Genomic DNA, 14,813 nt, shown 5'->3' with positions numbered 1-14,813 from the left:
CAAATTCCAGGGCGAGTCTCGCAGTATCGCACCGCTTCGTATTTTGCGGTAAAGCGGGATTCAATGGCGAGATTTGGGTTGGGGCGAAGGGCGAGATCTTTTGGAGCTCGGTCGAGGGGGATTTGCCAGTGAGATTGCATCCTCTTGCAGAATTTTCTTTCGGCAACGGCGGAACCGGTGCCTGGAGGAACGCAGCAAGGCCATGGCGACTGAGAAATCTCCGAACAGAGAGATTGCAGAAGCAGAACAAGAGAGGAAACCGCCTTCGGAAAGGGAAGAAAACATTGATGAAGACACCAAAAGGTTAGTTTCCAATCTGAGGAGCAAAATCTGATAACTGCTTCATACGTCTTGCCTGTTCTCCAGTCACTCGAACTCTTCTTCGTGATACAGGACATTGGCGATAGCCGCCACGGAGGTTGTTGGGGCCGGAGCTCTGCCTGATTATGATTATGGGTGGAGCTGTAAATTATGCGGGAAGCAGTCTGTGGGACTGCAGGCATTGATGGGCCACTTCCTCTTTCATAGGTTCCTGTTGGGCGACGACCGAGTTAGATCAGAAGCCGGAGAAGCGTTGAAGGCTAAAATAGCGGTGGAATCGAGCAACGGGCGATGCGATGTTGAGGAGGGTCCGCACCAGCCTGCGACCGCGAGCAATGAAGATGCAACGGCTGCCATGCCTTACGTGAGCTCCGGTGTCATAAGCACTGCCGTTTGTCCATTGCCTCAGCCGTTCCCATTTACTCCTGCTGGACGCATGATGACCGAGACGCACTCTTCATTCGACCCAGTATCCTTGGTTAAAATAATCCCACCGAATGCAGATGAAGGTGAATCCAGTATAGGGGTTCTTCCACATGGTACGTGCATCTTCAAATTCACCATTTTACCATTTTTCTAAAGCTCATTCGGACCCGTAATCTGTGTCCCAATCCTTACCTGGTAATAAGGATAAAGGCAGGACGTCTAGATTTCTAATTGTAATAGAAGACACAGAATAGAATAGGAAGAGAGGAACTTAAAAGTCCGTCATTGATGATTAATAGATCCTTCCAATATGAAGGAACAAATGCCTTTAATCCTGACGTTCAAATCTCGAAAAGCCATTCATTGCTCTCTATCTAAGCACGTGATAATCTCGCACTTGTATATAAGTTGCTAGTGGGCCGACTTTGTTGGAGATGGACGATTGTATCAGTACACACAAGAGCACCAGTTTAATTTCATTCTCATGTACCAAAATTTTGAACATATTTCAACTATGTGGATATCACTTCAATCACTAAAATTACTTCCAAAGTGAAAAGGAGGATGCATAGAAGAGCGCTAGCGTGTATCTGGCTAACCACTTTCTGGTTTCTACTTTTCTTCGTAATAGAAAAAGGGTTGTAGATGTTGTAGCGAATTATGCGTTGCTGAGTTTGGAAGCTTTCAACGTATCGAATTGGTCAAATTGTGTGGGGTTTTGGGGAACTATCCACACTCGAACATCTATCCATATCTAATATAATGGCTAATGAAGTTCGCACAAGGTCGACGTCCGAGCTTTACGTAGTAGTTCATTCTTTATGCTCGCTTTCGCACATCTTTAATCCTAGCAAATCTCCAATTCTGCATATATCTATAGAAGTGGCTAGTAATTCTGCGCGAGGTTGAGGCACGTCGCACGTGCACTTGTGAGCTTTCCCTGGTAATGCATTCATTCTTCATGCTCACTTTAGCAAATCGTTAATCCTAATGAATCTCCAGGTTCTTATGCATGTTTTGATAAGAAATCTATAATCATCCATATGTTCCATCTCAAAGATCTATAGTCAGAAATATTAAGTTGACCGAACAAGTTCCTCCATCGGAGTCATGACAATAAATGTCAAGTATTTAAAAAATTATGTTCCACACGATTGCGCATATTTTGCATTTGAAACTGTCCCAGAATATATAGTTCAAGAATTCAGGGACATGATTGAATATTTTGCAGAGGATTGGGGATTAGCAGTGCCTTTATTCCTTATATATTTGATGGGAGGTTGTAAATGATACATTTGTTATGAAAGTGTTGAATACACTGTTACAAACGAATTATTTATCTGTGAGCGTCACATTTCTATAAAAACTGTCTAGGAAAAAGCACATATTGAATTTTTATTTATGATTGACGTTAGATGCCAGAACACAGAGTAAACCAAGTACTTGTGGGCCTGCCATCGAGAATATGAAATCTATCAAAAGGAAGCGGGAAGAACTTACGAGCAGGGGCGTAGAGAACATGAATGAGTCAAAGTGGAGGAAATTAAAAGGATGTTGCAGCTTGGGGCAGGCAGTCAAAGAATTTAAAGAGATTCTTCCAATTCTAGAAAGATTCCTCCAAGAGACAACGACACTTGCTAAAGGATGCAGCAGAAGATCTCCCTTAGTGACAACAGAATTAGTAGGCGGAGGGACTCACCGAAAGATTAATGAAATTTATTCCTATTTAGTGCAGGAGAACATTTCCATCATTGGTGTTGTTGGAATGGTTGGAGTGGGCAAGACAGCCATTTTGACGCATGTCCATAATAAACTCTTGGAGAATCGTGCTTTTGATGATGTATTATGGGTCAATGTGCCTTTGGAATTTAGCACATATGCACTGCAAGAAGAGATTGCCAATGTGGTTGGGCTACACAATATCTCAAATGAGAAGGACGTGAAGAGGAGGGCAAGCATACTGTATGGACATCTGAGGATGAAGAAATCTGTTCTAATTTTAGATGGCCTGTGGATGCATTTCAAAGTTAAAGACGTGGGAATTCCAGTTGAAATGGGCAGTGTAAAGTTGGTGCTCTCTACTCGATCACTAGATGTGTGTTTTATGATGCTCTGTCAAAAGCAAATCAAAATAAAACCTCTTGAGAGGGAAGAGTCTTGGAGGTTATTTTTAAAGGTACTTTGCTTCGCTGGAAAACTCCCTTCAGATATTGAAGAAATTGCGAAGTTTATCATGCACAAGTGTGATGGTTTGCCACTTGGGATCATTGATATAGGGACTCGCATGAGGGGAGTAGAGAAAGTTCACGAATGGAAAGGCATGTTGCAAAAATTCAAAGACTCAAGGATAGAACTTGAGGCGTTCAAAGGACTGAAACTCAGTTACATGAACTTGGGTGATCATCAAGTGCAATAGTGTTTCTTGCATTTAGCACTTTGTTTTGGTGAAGACCTTTTAGAAACTAGTAGAGAGCATTTGATAGAGTCGTTCATAGATGAGGGTTTGTTAGATGGACTTGCAACCTTGCAAGAACTGCATGACCAAGGTAACACCATATTGGATAAAATGAGAAAGGCTTGCCTGTTGGATGATCTAGAGGTAGAGTGTCTATATCTACACCCATTGACAAGGTACATGGCATTGCATATGGTGACGAGCACAACTCACATGGTTAAGGCCTATATGGGGTTGAAAGAAATACCAGAGGAAGTATTCTGGACCGATTGCCTAGAGAGAGTCTATTTACAAGGCAACAAAATAGAAGAAATTACACACGGCATATCGCCAAATTGCCCTAAACTTACCAGGTTGTTGTTAAATAACAATGTCATGTTGGGAAATATCCACACTTCTTTCTTCAGAAATTTGAAGGTGCTGAAGAATCTAGATCTCAGCAACACCCGAATCGCGGAATTGCCGGAGTCCGTCTGTCACTTGGACAAATTGGAAGTACTGCTACTGCGGAGGTGTCGGGCATTAAAACTTATTCCTCATGTAGGAAAGTTGGGACACCTCAGAAAGTTGGACCTCCAAGGGTGTTCAAGCCTTGATGAAGTGCCGGAGGGAATGGAGATGTTGGTCAACCTGAGGTACCTTGACTTAGATGGCACAAAGATCGAGACATTAACACAAGGAGTGTTGGGGAATCTGGTGAATTTGCAATACCTTATGATTAAAAAGGTGAGGGCAGGAGAAGTAGCAAAATTAAAGAAGTTGGAAGCACTTGATTGTTCTGTTCCCGACGTGGAAACATTCAATGCATGCATGAGGTTTCTTGAGCAAAATAGTTCCCAACAATACAAGCTTGTGATGGATGCACCGTATCACTGCGAGTCTCAGACTTACAGGCGTATATTCATCAATAGTTGTGACCATATCATTGCAAGCATAGATGGAACAAGCAGTGATCACTGTGCTCTTATTCCAGAAAGTGTGCAATCATTGGGAGTGTCCAGGTGTCATAAATTGAAGAGTGTGATGGGATGGGAGTGGATGATCACTCGCTTTTCAAAACTGGAGGAGATTATTGTATATAACTGTGATGAATTAGAGGAGATAATTAGTGGGTCACTACCAAGCGGTGCCACTTGTTTTCTCACATATCTCGAAGTAAACGGATGCAACAACATGAAGAGGCTGCTGACGCAAGACATATCGCTTCACCTCCTTTTCCTCCTAGAGATATCAATCGAAGACTGCAAGGGCATAGAGGTGATAATAGGCACTGCCAACATGACGCACTCTTTCCCAAAGTTAATTCACCTGGGTCCATGGAATCTTCCGGAACTGAAGAGCATATGTGATGGGACCATGGGTTGCAATTCCCTCCGGTGGATTTCTATATACAATTGTCCGAAACTAAGGAGGATTCCTCTGCAGCTGTCCCTACTTGACAATGGGCTCCTTCTCCTCCCCCCTCTCTTTGGGAGATTCGGATAGATCAGCAGACGTGGGAGTCGCTGGAGTGGGACAATCCCCTTGCCCGTGATTCATTAGAACACTTGGTCGAAGGTTCTTGGTGAGTCACCTACAAATTTTACTTTCTGTTATCCTCTCCATCTCCCACGGGGCCTTCTAAGGATTGATCTCCCGCGGTACAGAAGTTCGGTTTTTTCCCCAAAATTTTTATACCAAGTTGTATACCACATCACTACTTAGGAACTGCCCGTACTACTCACTGATAAATGACTTATTACAGCTTGAGAGTATAGCAAAATGGTTATATGATTATTGAAACTTAATAGTTACGGTGTTGTTCAGAAACTAGAAATACTCCCTTAACATTGAATGAGTAACAACGGCAATAGTCCACGCTTTTCCTTTTTTTGGGCAAGGTTCTCTTTGTACATTTAAATGATGGTCTTCTCGCCGACTTTACTATAAGAGCCATTCTAAGAATACAAAAATTTTGGATAGACTGATACAAATCCTTATACGTCAAACAGTCACTTTTTGGGTCAAAATGATCACAATAAGGAGATAACAAATAATTAATGGCTGCAGAAAAGTTACTATCAGTGTAGGAATATTTTCTCTGTCTTCCATTTCTCATATATACAAAATAATTGATTATGACACCCTTGTTAGAAAGATGCTGAAGCCTAGAAATGTAAAATTTGTTTTTTTTTTTTAAATTTCATTAAACTGGAATAAGAAAAATGTTTCATTACTTTAACAATTAGATACGTGTCAAATGGGCCACTGACAAATAAAGTAGACCAAAGGGCTATGCATTCAGGTAAATTATTATAACACTTAAAGTGCTAAAATATCGGGTCAATTCTTAACTTATGCTTTATTAGTTGGGAGTGCTTAGATAGCATGTCAATCCATTCTTCCTTTTCTTTTAATTGCCTTTTCTGTTATAGCTCATCCAGTACTATCTATCTTCACTGTCGAGTCCTTTCTGATTTTTAAATCAATCACTATACTTTAAGCCAAAATTAAACCAGTGTAAATTAGTCTTTCAGAGAAATGCTTACTTTTCTCGGACTTCGTATTTCCAATTGCATATTTGCACACTAAATCACTTTCTGTTTTATTTGATTAAGTTCGATTGGCCAGAGAAGTCTCTAATGTCTTTAGATTGTTTACATTCGTTCTATTTAATTTGATTAGGTTTGATTAGCCAACATGAGCACTCCTCCTTCCCAAAGTTAACTCACGTGGCTCTATGGAATCGTCTAGAACTGGAGCATATGTGATGGGACCACGATTTGCAATTTTATCCAGTGGATATATATGGAATATACCAAAATTGAAGAGGGTTCCTCTGCTTGAGAGTGGCTTCCCTTGTTCTGTTCTTTTGTGATTATCCACTCTGAACATTGGCATTCATCAAATGCAATTTGAAGTTTTTAGGTAACAAGAACTGCATTTTACATAATGCTTCGTATACCATCTGCCTCATTTTCTGTGTAATGTGCTTTTGTGGCTACATGTTAGCCAATTGAATCCTCAGTTTGTAGTGGAAGAATGGTGACTACCCTAAAATGGGATTCGATACATGAAATTTGTCCACTTGTTTATTGATCACCTGGTGTTCATGGAGTTTGGCTTACCCATCATTTTGATTTACTCTTGAAAATTGTGTTATGAGATGTTTTTATCCTTGCCATTACTATTCCTACCTCAGGTTGATTAATTTTGAATTTGTTAGCAATTAAGCTCTATCAGATATATCATTGCAAGCTGCTGGACCCTTTTGTGGAGTATGAGTGTATCACTCTCATCCTGCTTCTCTTGTTCATACTAGAAATGACCAAACAAAAAGGAAGAGAAAGAAGTGATCGTGGGTTCCGATTGTCTATACTCCTGGAAATAAACCCCTCAATGCTTGTAAAGGGAAGCTCATTTAAGCAGTATAAAAAGAAGTTTGGTTGATATTTTATCCTCTGTGTTTGAACTTTTAAGTATCTCTGATTTCTGTGTTGAAATGGCTGAAGAATCTGTTCCAAGGAGCATTACATCCTCTTTAAGACACTCTTCCTTGGCTTTTCCTCAGTTTATATTGCTCATAGATCAATACCACGATTTTATATATGAAGTTCACTCAATTTATCTCACACTTTGGTGAACACCTTTATAATGTTGCTTGAGTGCCCTCCTCGACCCTACAGGACATGCCATGTTCTCTGGAGTATCATAAGTTAAGGTTTTCATTTAGAGTGATGACCTTGCGGATGTTTGCTGTGTATATCCCTTTGATATTGCTCAATGTAAGATACATTTGTTCGGGTGACATTCTAAATTGATGCAATTTTCCAGCTGAGACATGCAATTTCCCTGTTTGTAGTTGATAGTCAGGTAACCTAGTGATGGTAGTCCTTAAGCACTAAATTTTGTTGCATTGGTGTGGTTGGAACTTATAGGTGAAGGCATAAATGGTGAAAAGGGGCAATCAAAGCTAGTGATCCTTTTGAGACGGGACACGGACCCCTGGAGTGCCAAAAGTTGGCACAAAGGGACACTTAAGTGCCAAAAGTTACGAAAGGTACACTTAAGTGCCAAAATCGGAGCAAAATTGATCACTTGAGTGCCAATCCGGCTAAAATCCGGCCAAATTGCATACGTGGCGTTTCCCGACGACTTCTTTTACCGAGGTGGCAAACGTTTAAAAAAAAAAACCCACGTGGACGACAAAACGACGTTGTCCACCCACACCGAGTGAGCTGACCTAAACGACGTCGTTTTTCGTTGGTGTTAAACGACGTCGTTTAGGTCATTTTGGCTTAAGCACACCTAGCCGTCGTTGTTCCTTCCCATCTGCGTTCACATTAGATCTCAGTCGTCGCCGCCCTTCTCTCCATCGCTGTTCACGCCGTCGCCGCCCTTCTCTCTGTCGCCGTTCACGCCCATAGGTGGTCATCGGTCGCCGTTGTTGGTTGTCGTAGCCACTCAAAGCATCGTTGGTCGTCATCCCGCTCACCATCGTCACTCCTCTAGGTTGGGCCCCTTTTCCCCCTCCCTCGTGATGAAATTAGGGCTCGATTATTTTATTAGGGCTCGCTCGATTATTTTATTAGGGCTCGCTCGATTATTTTATTAAGGCTACGATGGAAATGCTGTTGAAATGTGCGCGCTCTGTTTGGTTACTCCCTTGTGTGGAGATGCTTGCCTCGATCGATGATTTATGCAGTCAAGGCTCGAGTGAGACAAAATATTGACTAATGTGGAACTAGGAACTAATGTGTTTGAGTGAAAAGTTATTGAATCAGGTGGCTGGAATAATGGCCTTTAAGTGCTCTGCAAAGAGCACGCAACTTTGCTATCAATCTGCTTTTGTTCCTTTGATTCCGATCTTTTCGTTCTTTTAGTCTTCTTTCCGATTGTTGTTTCTAATCGATAGTCGACATATATGCGGGGCATTGAGGAGTGCAAAATTTGTTTTGATACTTTATATAAGTTCATTTACCCGCAAGGGACAAATTTGAAACCACATGTAAGTACCTCATTTTAAAGTTTATAAACTATGAGCTCTTTTGACATGTAGTATTAGTCTACTGTGCAATGGATAAATTTAGGGCTTGGATTGTGTAATGACCTCTTGACACAATATATTAATGGCCAAACATTATAGATTAGGGTATGATTTCTCCTCTTGGCTGGATGAGAAACAGAACTTTTACCCTATAATTTTACATCAAGCTTGCTTTAATGAAATTCTATGTGTTTTCACAGGAAAAATAGATTTGATTAAGTGGATGTACATTCTCACATCGCGAGGTTTAGTTCAGCAAAAGATAGTAGACAAAATTGCTTGGGCTGTGCTTGTTGTGGGGACCTATGCTTGTTGTGGGACCTCTCGTTTTTGGTTTTATATTTTAAGGGAATGGAAGGCAAGGCAAAATAATTAAAGTGGCGACCTCTTAGCTGTCATGAAGGGGCATATTCTCGGTGTGGGCCTCTGTTTTTATTAATATTGTAGAGGAAGGGAAGGTAAATTATTAAAGTGTCGACCTCTTTTTTGGCTGTCATATATGGGCATATTGTCAGTGTGGGGACCTGTTTAATAAAGTCTATGAGAGTGGGGGGACTCCCTTGTGCGATTGTCTATTGTTCTTTGTGGATGTGGTCCCAAAACTAATTATTCTTTGTCTTGTTGTTGGTGCAGAAATGGCTCATGCCAAGGATTATGTCGCTGTCATAGTTTGCTATCTTTGGGGAATTTGTAATTGGGGAGGATGAGTGGGAGTATGAGGGTGGAAATGAGGGCACCATTTTTGTCGACATTAAGAAGGCATCTTATATAGGATTTGTTAGGGATATACTAACTTATTTGCCTTGTAAAGTTTAGAAGTTGTTGTATTGTATTCCTGGGAAAGGTTTAAGAGATGGTTTGCGAACCTTAGAAAACGATAACGGCTTTAGGGATATTCTATACCATTATCTTCATGGTGAAGAGGTAAAAATATATGTTGAGTACAATGAAAGTGAGGATAAAGATGATGATGAAGAAAGTGCCCAAATAGAACAAGAAGGAAATGGTATTCAAGGTAGTACCGAGGTTAGGGTCGAAGAAAGGGGATAGACATGATGGAGAGGAGAGGAGCGCAGATGCAGTTCACCATAGTGATGATGACATAGGTGATGTCACAATCACTGGATTAGATTGGGAAGTAGCTGAATCAAGTGATGATGATGATGAAGGGTTGCCTACTGCAAATTTCACAAGTGATAACGACGACGAGGAGCTTGTACAGTCAAGAAAAAGGCAAAGGGATTTTTTGACAGATAAATTTGCAGCTTTGCGAGTAGGCGATGAAGTTCCAAATAAAGCCGAAGGCTCTGATGATCTTGTTGCCATTGGTGAGGAGGCGATTATGAAGAAAGCCTTGAGAATGTTACTTCCCGGGATGAGCTTGAAGAAGATGAAGGAGTTGTGCATACAAGGAGAAGGAAAAGTAAGTTTCCTTCTTATGATCCATCCGTTGCCTCTCCTACTTTGTCGGTAGGTATGAAATTTCAAGATGCAAAACAATTTAGGAAGCTATCTTGAAGAACTCCATTGCTGCACGAGAGAACATTGACTTCATTAGAAACACTAAGGCCTTTGTAAGAGCTAAGTGTTCGCAGCAAAATTGTCCATGGAGGATCTATGGTGCATTTGTTAGGAGAAGTGGATCTTTCAGATTAGAGCGTACGAAGAGGAACATACTTGTTCCATTAATTTTGAAAATAAAAGGGTAACAAGTGCATGGTTGTGCAAGCACTTCTTTAATATGATTAAGATGATGCCTCAGATGAATAGTACTCGGTTCGGGTTCTGGTGAAGGAGCAGGTTGGCATCAATATAAGCAAGAATCAATGCAAAAGAACGAAGCAAAAGGTGATGAAGATACTCATTGATCAATACGGCGAATATGGACAGTGTGGGATTATGCTTGGGAGTGTAGGCTGCAAAATCCTTCAAGTAGAGTGTATGTAGAGGTTGTGGAGAGACCACTGTTGGAGAAATCTTCTTGAAGTGTTTTGAAGCTGACAAAACGTTTCCATCAGTCTAGTTTGAAGGCTTGCAGGCTCTGCTATTTAAAGTCTGAAGACCTCCGGACAGCCAGACTCAAGACTCAAAGTCTATCCTCATTGACATCTCTAATCCGTTGAAGAAAGGTTATTCGAATCTGGATGTTTCGTCAAGGATTTAACCTTATCAAGCTGGAGAAGATCTCGTGGCTGGAAAAGACGTAATGGAATCCTTTGATTGATCGAGATTGATTCGATGATTGAAGATTCGATGATTGCCTAAATATTCTTGGAAGGTTCTACTTATGGAAACCGAGATCTTGATTGTATGGGTGAACAGGATTGATGGGCTATCGACACGTTTCTTTAATAGCTCGAACAATCTTCCTAATTGATTCCGTCCAACGGGTAGATTGGAGGAATTCCTTTGGTAAGTGCCAACGGGTATGATGGCATAAAGGAGTATATAAGGAAGACAGTCTTAGTTGTTCAAGGTGTGCGCGATAGAAGAATTCCAAAGTCTGAATCTCCTTTTTGTTTAGATAATCACTTTGAGCGAATACTTGTATACAAAAGAGAGTATATTTGTGAGAAACCTTGAGGAGGTGAGGTAGAACATCTACACCTTTGTGGAATCAAGGCAAGGCGTGCTGTAACTTCTCTTTTGATCATAGTGAAATCCAGCCGGTGGGTTGTCGGTGCGGAAGAGTGGACGTAGGCTTGGAATAAGCCGAACCACTATAAACCCTGTGTTCAATTTTCTCTTACTTACTCTCTTTACTTTGATCGTACTTCATTTTCGTTAATCATAGTAAACTTCCTTTCTATCATTTGCCAAGAATCGCTTCCGTATCTCGATAAATTGTTTGTGCACCTATTCACCCCCCTCTAGGTGCTTATACTAGCTATCTCAATTGGTATCAGAGCTCGTGTACTCACTTTTTTTGAAGTATTTTACTTCAGAGTTAAAGATCCATGGCTAGTATGTTGGCTCCAGGGCTGGTAGAAGGCAAAGCAACACCAGACCACCTTATTTTGATGGAAAGGACTACAACATATGGAAAAACAAGATGAAGGCGTTCTTAAGATCAAAGGATCCTCTCGGAATGGGACGTTGTAGAAAAATGAATCGTTCCCAAAGCTGCTCTGTCTCTAAAGAGGAAAAGACTCGTTGAGTCTAGCGAAATGACTCGGGAAGAGATAATCAAGAGACAAGCTCTTGATGCAAAAGCAATTTATTCTTTATATTGTGCTTTATCACCTCTTTTGAATATAACAGAATATCTTCTTGTGATACAGCCAAAGAAGTGCAGGATAGATTACACATTACTTATGAAGGAACCGATCGAGTGAAAGTGACAAGAATCAACATTCTTCTCGGTCAATACGAAGCCTTCGAGAATGAAACCGGGAGAATCTATAACCGACATGTTTAGTCATTTTGAGATATCGTGAATGGTCTTGAAAATCAAGGCCAACCAATTTCGATCCCATGAAAGTAAACAAGTTACTGCGTGGACTCTCCAAGGATTGGAATCACATAAAGACCTCAATCGGGAGACCCAAAGAATCATGCCACATGTCTCGTCGATAAGTTGGTTGGGACTCTTCAATCCTATGAAGTGGAACAAATCAATGAAGACGAAGACCCTAAAGGTAAGAAATCTATTGCATTAAAATCTAATGATGATTCGATGTGATTACGAAGACGACGTGGATGATGAAGAACATGCTCTTATGATAAGAAGATTCTAAAGCTGAACGAAAAGGAAGAAGATTCAATGCAAAGAAACAAAGTTTTCAAAAGCAACGAGACCAAGTCTTTGAAGATGAAGAATCAAACAAAGATGTAGTCCGCTTTGAATGTAAGAAAAAGGGACACATCGGACCCTAACTGTCCTCTTCTAAGGAAGAAGAAAGGAAAACCGAAAGATATCGAAAAGCTGTCAAAGCTGAAACACGGGAGTGATACGAGTGCGAAGATAGTGATGATGATTATGCCAACATATGTCTAATGGCACACCGGATTCAGAATCAAACTCCGAGACCGATTGATTCGGAAAGTGAATTCGAGGTAAGTAACTTTAAAATCCCTATTAAAGTTTCAAAATACATTGATGAATTATGTTTTAGTCTTAAGACTTCTCTTAAAAGAATTTCCGAACTCAAAAAAGAAAATTCTGCTTTAAAACAACAAGAGAATGCTTTGGAGGAAAAAGTGAAATGCTTAGACCGAATGTTTCTTCTCTCAAAGAAAGTGAAAATAATCTTTTAAAAGAAAATGCATTCTTGAAAAATGATATTTCAAATATTTCCAAAAGATTTTCTTTAGGTTCTGAAAAACTGGAGAAAATACTTTCTGCTCAAAGACCTTATTTCAATAAATCTGGATTGGGAATGATGCTGAAACCATTCCTTTAATCGATTTTCCTAAAGTAAAAAGAAAGAATCAAACAAAGACCCACAAGAAACGCTTACAAAAATCATTTTGAAATGAACTTTGTAAAACAGTAGATCGCAATGCTCTTAGATGTTCAAAATGCAATAGTGCGAGATCATTTTGAGAAAGAATGTCCTATGGTTTGGAGACTGTCAATAAAGTCGGGGCAAAAACCGTATATCGAGACTAACTCAAAAGGACCCAAGAAAATATGGGTACCAAAGAAAGCTTGAGTTTCTTTTTGAATGCGAGATCACTATCAAGAAAAAGTGAAATGGTATGCGGATAGTGGATGCTCGAGACACATGATAGGAGATTCAAATTACTTCATAAAGCTCATTCAAGTGAATGGTGGAAAAGTCTCATTTGGAGGAAACAGCAAAGGAAAAATAGTGGGAGTTGGAACTGTAAAGATTGGGAACCTCACAATAAGCAATGTTTCTTTAGTTGAATGGCTCAATTACAACCGCTCGGTGATCGTCGGCTTTGTGATGCCGGTTTTAGAATCAACTTTCAAGAAGGTATTTGTTCGAGAACCGGTAAAGACTCTACTCGAGTCATTCATGGGTCGAAGACATGGGAATATCTACCTCTTGGACGTGAAACCGGATGAATCGCAATGTCTAATCTCAATCCAAGACGAAGCGAACTTATGGCACAAAAAGCTTGGGCATATCAACATGAAGCAAATAGCCAAAATCTCAGCAAAGAAGCTTGTTCGTGGTCTACCCAATTTATCATATCAAAAGTCCGATCTATGTACACCATGTATATTGGGAAAACAGGTAAGAAATTCCTTTAAACCAATAAATCAAGTTTCCACTAACCGTGTACTGCAGCTCTTGCATATGGATCTCTTCGAACCAACAAGAACGCAGAGCATTGGAAGTAAGAAATATTGCCTAGTAATTGTGGATGACTACTCACGATTTACTTGGGTATATTTCTTGGCAAGTAAGTCTGAAACTTTCTCTTACTTTGAAAAATTTGCTAAGAAGGTTCAAAATGAAAAGGGTATGTCATTTCAAGTATAAAACAGACCATGGAGGTGAATTTGAAAATCAAGACTTTGCAAAATTTTGTGATGAATCTGGTTTTCAACATTTGTTCTCCTCTCCATATACTCGAGCAAAACGGAGTCGTGGAAAGGAAGAATAGATCTCTTCAAGAAATGGCTAGAACTCTTTTAAATGAAAGCAATATCTCTTTACGATTTTGGGCTGAAGCAGTTTCAGCATCATGTTATATTATCAATAGAGTCTTTCTAAAGCCTATTCTAGAAAAAACCCCTTATGAACTATTTAAAGAAAAGAAGCCAATTGTTTCATATTTTCATGTTTTCGGATGCAAATGTTTCATATTGAAAAATGCAAATGATCGAGTTGGTAAGTTTGAAGAAAAGTCGATGAAGGCATCTTCCTTGGATATTCAACTACAAGTAAAGCGTACGAGTCTACAACAAGAAGACTCAAAGCGTGGAAGAATCAATGAATGTCAAATTCCAAGATTCCATTCAAAATGAATCCATTGAGACTCATCTTGAAGAGACTGAATGCGCTCCGAACTCAACAAAGTCTAAATATCAAGAAGCAGCTCAGATTTTGAAGGATCAGCAACAAGTAACTGTTGAAGATTCAAGTGAAGGAAGTGATCATCAATTAATCAGCAACTGGAAACATAAGTCCAGTCATCCCAAAGATCTTATTATTGGCGACATCAATGAAGGAATACGCACAAGATCCAAAATGCGAAAAGAGTCTAGTGCCGTGGCTCTTATTTCTAAAATAGAACCCAAGAGCATAGAAGAAGCTTTATCCGATGAAAGCTGGATTGAAGCTATGCAAGAAGAACTCAGACAATTCAAAATTAATGATGTCTAGGAATTAACTCCAAAACCGAAAGGAAAATCAATTATTGGAGCTAAATGGGTTTTCAGAAACAAGATGGACGAGAAAGGTAAAGTCGTAAGAAACAAAGTAAGACTCGTGGCCAAATGATACACACAAGAAGAAGGGATCGACTATGACGAGACTTATGCACCGGTAGCAAGGTTAGAAGCAATTCGTTTATTACTTGCATTTGCTTGTCATAAAAATTTCAGGTTATTTCAAATGGACGTCAAAAGTGCTTTCCTAAATGGATTCATCCATGAGGAAGTCTATG

General features: G+C 40.0%; 2 protein-coding genes across 2 annotated transcripts; both read left to right on the top strand.

The window, feature by feature from the left end:
* Positions 1-20: 20 nt before the first annotated feature.
* Positions 21-3,194, top strand: LOC104448367 (probable disease resistance protein At4g27220). The gene is made up of 3 exons (XM_010062158.3): positions 21-303; positions 394-860; positions 2,163-3,194. The coding sequence occupies exons 1-3, from the start codon at positions 203-205 to the stop codon at positions 3,161-3,163; spliced, it is 1,569 nt and encodes a 522-aa protein (XP_010060460.2). The 5' UTR covers positions 21-202; the 3' UTR covers positions 3,164-3,194.
* A 188-nt stretch (positions 3,195-3,382) lies between these two features.
* On the top strand, positions 3,383-4,687 carry LOC104451479 (probable disease resistance protein At1g12290). Its single transcript, XM_010066124.2, has one exon. The coding sequence runs from the start codon at positions 3,383-3,385 to the stop codon at positions 4,685-4,687; it is 1,305 nt and encodes a 434-aa protein (XP_010064426.2).
* Positions 4,688-14,813: the final 10,126 nt, after the last annotated feature.

The sequence above is a fragment of the Eucalyptus grandis genome, chromosome 6 (assembly GCF_016545825.1).
Source record: "Eucalyptus grandis isolate ANBG69807.140 chromosome 6, ASM1654582v1, whole genome shotgun sequence".
Taxonomy (NCBI): Eukaryota; Viridiplantae; Streptophyta; class Magnoliopsida; order Myrtales; family Myrtaceae; genus Eucalyptus; species Eucalyptus grandis.
Note: the sequence above shows the minus strand (reverse complement) of the source record. Positions and strands in the feature narration are given on the sequence as shown.